The sequence below is a fragment of the Austrofundulus limnaeus genome, unplaced genomic scaffold (genome assembly GCF_001266775.1).
Source record: "Austrofundulus limnaeus strain Quisiro unplaced genomic scaffold, Austrofundulus_limnaeus-1.0 Scaffold3018, whole genome shotgun sequence".
Taxonomy (NCBI): domain Eukaryota; kingdom Metazoa; phylum Chordata; class Actinopteri; order Cyprinodontiformes; family Rivulidae; genus Austrofundulus; species Austrofundulus limnaeus.
Genome location: NW_013955420.1, coordinates 5,709 through 8,605, shown reverse-complemented (window position 1 = coordinate 8,605; position 2,897 = coordinate 5,709). Strand labels below are relative to the sequence as shown.

At 45.6% G+C, this 2,897-nt stretch overlaps 1 protein-coding gene across 1 annotated transcript in view; it reads right to left on the bottom strand.

Annotated features, from left to right (window-relative positions):
- Positions 1-2,347: 2,347 nt before the first annotated feature.
- Positions 2,348-2,897, bottom strand: part of LOC106511634 (type I inositol 1,4,5-trisphosphate 5-phosphatase) — a gene marked incomplete at both ends in the record, with an annotated part of 5,832 nt that continues 5,282 nt past the window's right edge. Inside the window, 1 exon segment of the mRNA XM_014000389.1 lies at positions 2,348-2,411. Coding sequence (XP_013855843.1) covers positions 2,348-2,411 — 64 coding nt within the window.

Sequence of the window (2,897 nt, the reverse complement as noted above, 5' to 3'; positions counted from 1 at the left end):
AGTAAGATTTGAATGAGTGAGATCTACAGAGGTGACATCTGTAGGGGTGTGACATGCAAGAGTGAAGTTTGTAGGAGTAAGATTTGAATGAGTGAGATCTACAGAGGTGACATCTGTAGGGGTGTGACATGCAAGAGTGAAGTTTGTAGGAGTAAGATTTGAATGAGTGAGATCTACAGAGGTGACATCTGTAGGGGTAAGACATGTTGGAGTGAGATTTTTAAGAGTGAGATCTACAGGAGTGAGACATGCCAGAGTGAGGTATGTAGGAGTAAGACTTGAATGAGTGACATCTGTAGGAGTGAGATTTGTAGGAGTGACATCTGTAGGGGTGAGACATGTTGGAGTGAAGTTTGTAGGAGTAAGATTTGAATGAGTGAGATCTACAGAGGTGACATCTGTAGGGGTAAGACATGTTGGAGTGAGATTTTTAAGAGTGAGATCTACAGGAGTGAGACATGCCAGAGTGAGGTATGTAGGAGTAAGACTTGAATGAGTGACATCTGTAGGAGTGAGATTTGTAGGAGTGACATCTGTAGGGGTGAGACATGTTGGAGTGAAGTTTGTAGGAGTAAGATTTGAATGAGTGAGATCTACAGAAGTGACATCTGTAGGAGTGAGACATGCTGGAGTGAGATTTTTAAGAGTGAGATATACAGGAGTGTGACATGCCAGAGTGAGGTATGTAGGAGTAAGATTTGAATGAGTGACATTTGTAGGAGTGACATCTGTAGGGGTGAGACATGTTGGAGAGAGATTTGAATGAGTGACATCTGTAGCAGTGAGATTTGAAGGAGTGACATGCCAGAGTGAGGTTTGTAGGAGTGAGATCTGAAGGATTGACAACTGTAAGAGTGAGGCATGACAGAGTGGGCTTTGTAGGTGTGAGATTTGAAGGAGATTTGTAGGAGTGACATCTGTAGGGGTGAGACATGTTGGAGGGACGTTTGTAGGAGTGAGGTATGTTGAATAAGATTTGAATGAGTGACATCTGTAGAAGTGACATCTGTAAAAGTGAGACATGCCAGAGTGAGGTTTGTAGGAGTGAGATCTGAAGGAGTGACATCTGTAAGAGTGAGGCATGACAGAATGGGCTTTGTAGGAGTGACATTTGTAGGAGATTTGTAGGAGTGACATCTGTAGGGGTGAGACATGTTGGAGGGAAGTTTGTAGGAGTGAGGTATGTAGGAATAAGATTTGAATGAGTGACATCTGTAGGAGTGAAACACATTGGACTGAGGTTTTTAGGAGTGAGATCTGTAGGAGTGAGATCTAAAGGAGTGACATCTGTAAGAGGGAGACATACCAGAGTGAGGTTTGTAGGAGTGACATCTGTGGGAGTGACATCTGTAGGGGTGAGACGTGTTGGAGTGAAGTTTGTAGGGGTGAGATATGTCGAATAAGATTTGAATGAGTGACATCTGTAAAAGTGACATCTGTAAGAGTGAGACATGACAGAGTGGGCTTTGTAGGAGTGAGATTTGTAGGAGATTTGTAGGAGTGAGGCATGTTGTAGTGAAACAAGTTGGAGTGAGACATGTTGGAGGTGAGATTTATAGGAGTGACATCTGTAAGAGTGATGCATACCAGAGTGAGGTTTGTAGGAGTGACATCTGTAGGAGTGACATCAGAAGGAGTGAGTCATGCAGGACTAATGTTTTTAGGAGTGAAATCTATAGGAGTGAGATATGTTGGAGTGAGATCTGCAGGAGTGACATCTGTAGAGTGAGATTTGTAGGAGTGAGACATGCCAGAGTGAAATTTGTAGGAGTAAGACATGTAGGACTGAGGTTTTCAGGAGTGAGATCTGAAGGAGTGTGATCTTTAAGAGTGATATGTGTAGGAGAGAGATATGGAGGAGTAAGATGTGACCAGGTGTGATTTGTAGCACTGAGATTAGCAGAAGTGAAATCTGTAGGAGAGAGATTTGTAAGAGTGTGATTAAGAGTGTATATGTGTGTGTGGGTGGGTGGGCACATTTTTTGCTACATGGTTGGAACCATTTTCCAGAAAAAGGCAGCCTTGTGGGGACTGAATGTGCACTCAATCCACATCTTGGTCCTAAACCCAGCCCCCCACCTGAAATTAGCATCCTGTGGGGACCGGGCTTTGGTCCCCATGGGATTTGGTCCTTATGGATGCTAATTTCAGGTGGGGGGTTTGTTAAGGACCAAGGTGTGGATTGAGTTTAGGTTAGTTTTAGGGTCAGGTAGGTACCTGTGAGGTTAGTTTAGGGTAATGGTCAGGGTTAGGATTTAAATTTCCAAAAAATGAATGGTGGTCGATCCACGGCCCCTGCAGGGATATAAAAACAAACCTGTGAGTGTGTGGGACACTGAAGTCTCACCTTTGAAGTCAAACTGATGGATGTTTTTCAGAGACTCGTGGATAAAGTAGAAACTTCCCAGAGCCTGAAAGAAGAGAGAAACATTTATTTGCTGATGGAACTGTGGTCCAGAACCCTTCACCAGACTCCTGACCCAGACTGTGGTCCAGAACCCTTCACCAGACTCCTGACCCAGACTGTGGTCCAGAACCCTTCAGACTCCTGACCCAGACTATGGTCCAGAACCCTTCACCAGACTCCTGACCCAGACTGTGGTCCAGAACCCTTCACCAGACTCCTGACCCAGACTGTGGTCCAGAACCCTTCACCAGACTCCTGACCCAGACTGTGGTCCAGAACCCTTCACCAGACTCCTGACCCAGACTGTGGTCCAGAACCCTTCACCAGACTCCTGACCCAGACTGTGGTCCAGAACCCTTCAGACTCCTGACCCAGACTGTGGTCCAGAACCCTTCACCAGACTCCTGACCCAGACTGTGGTCCAGAACCCTTCAGACTCGTGACCCAGACTGTGGTCCAGAACCCTTCAGACTCGTGACCCAGACTGTGG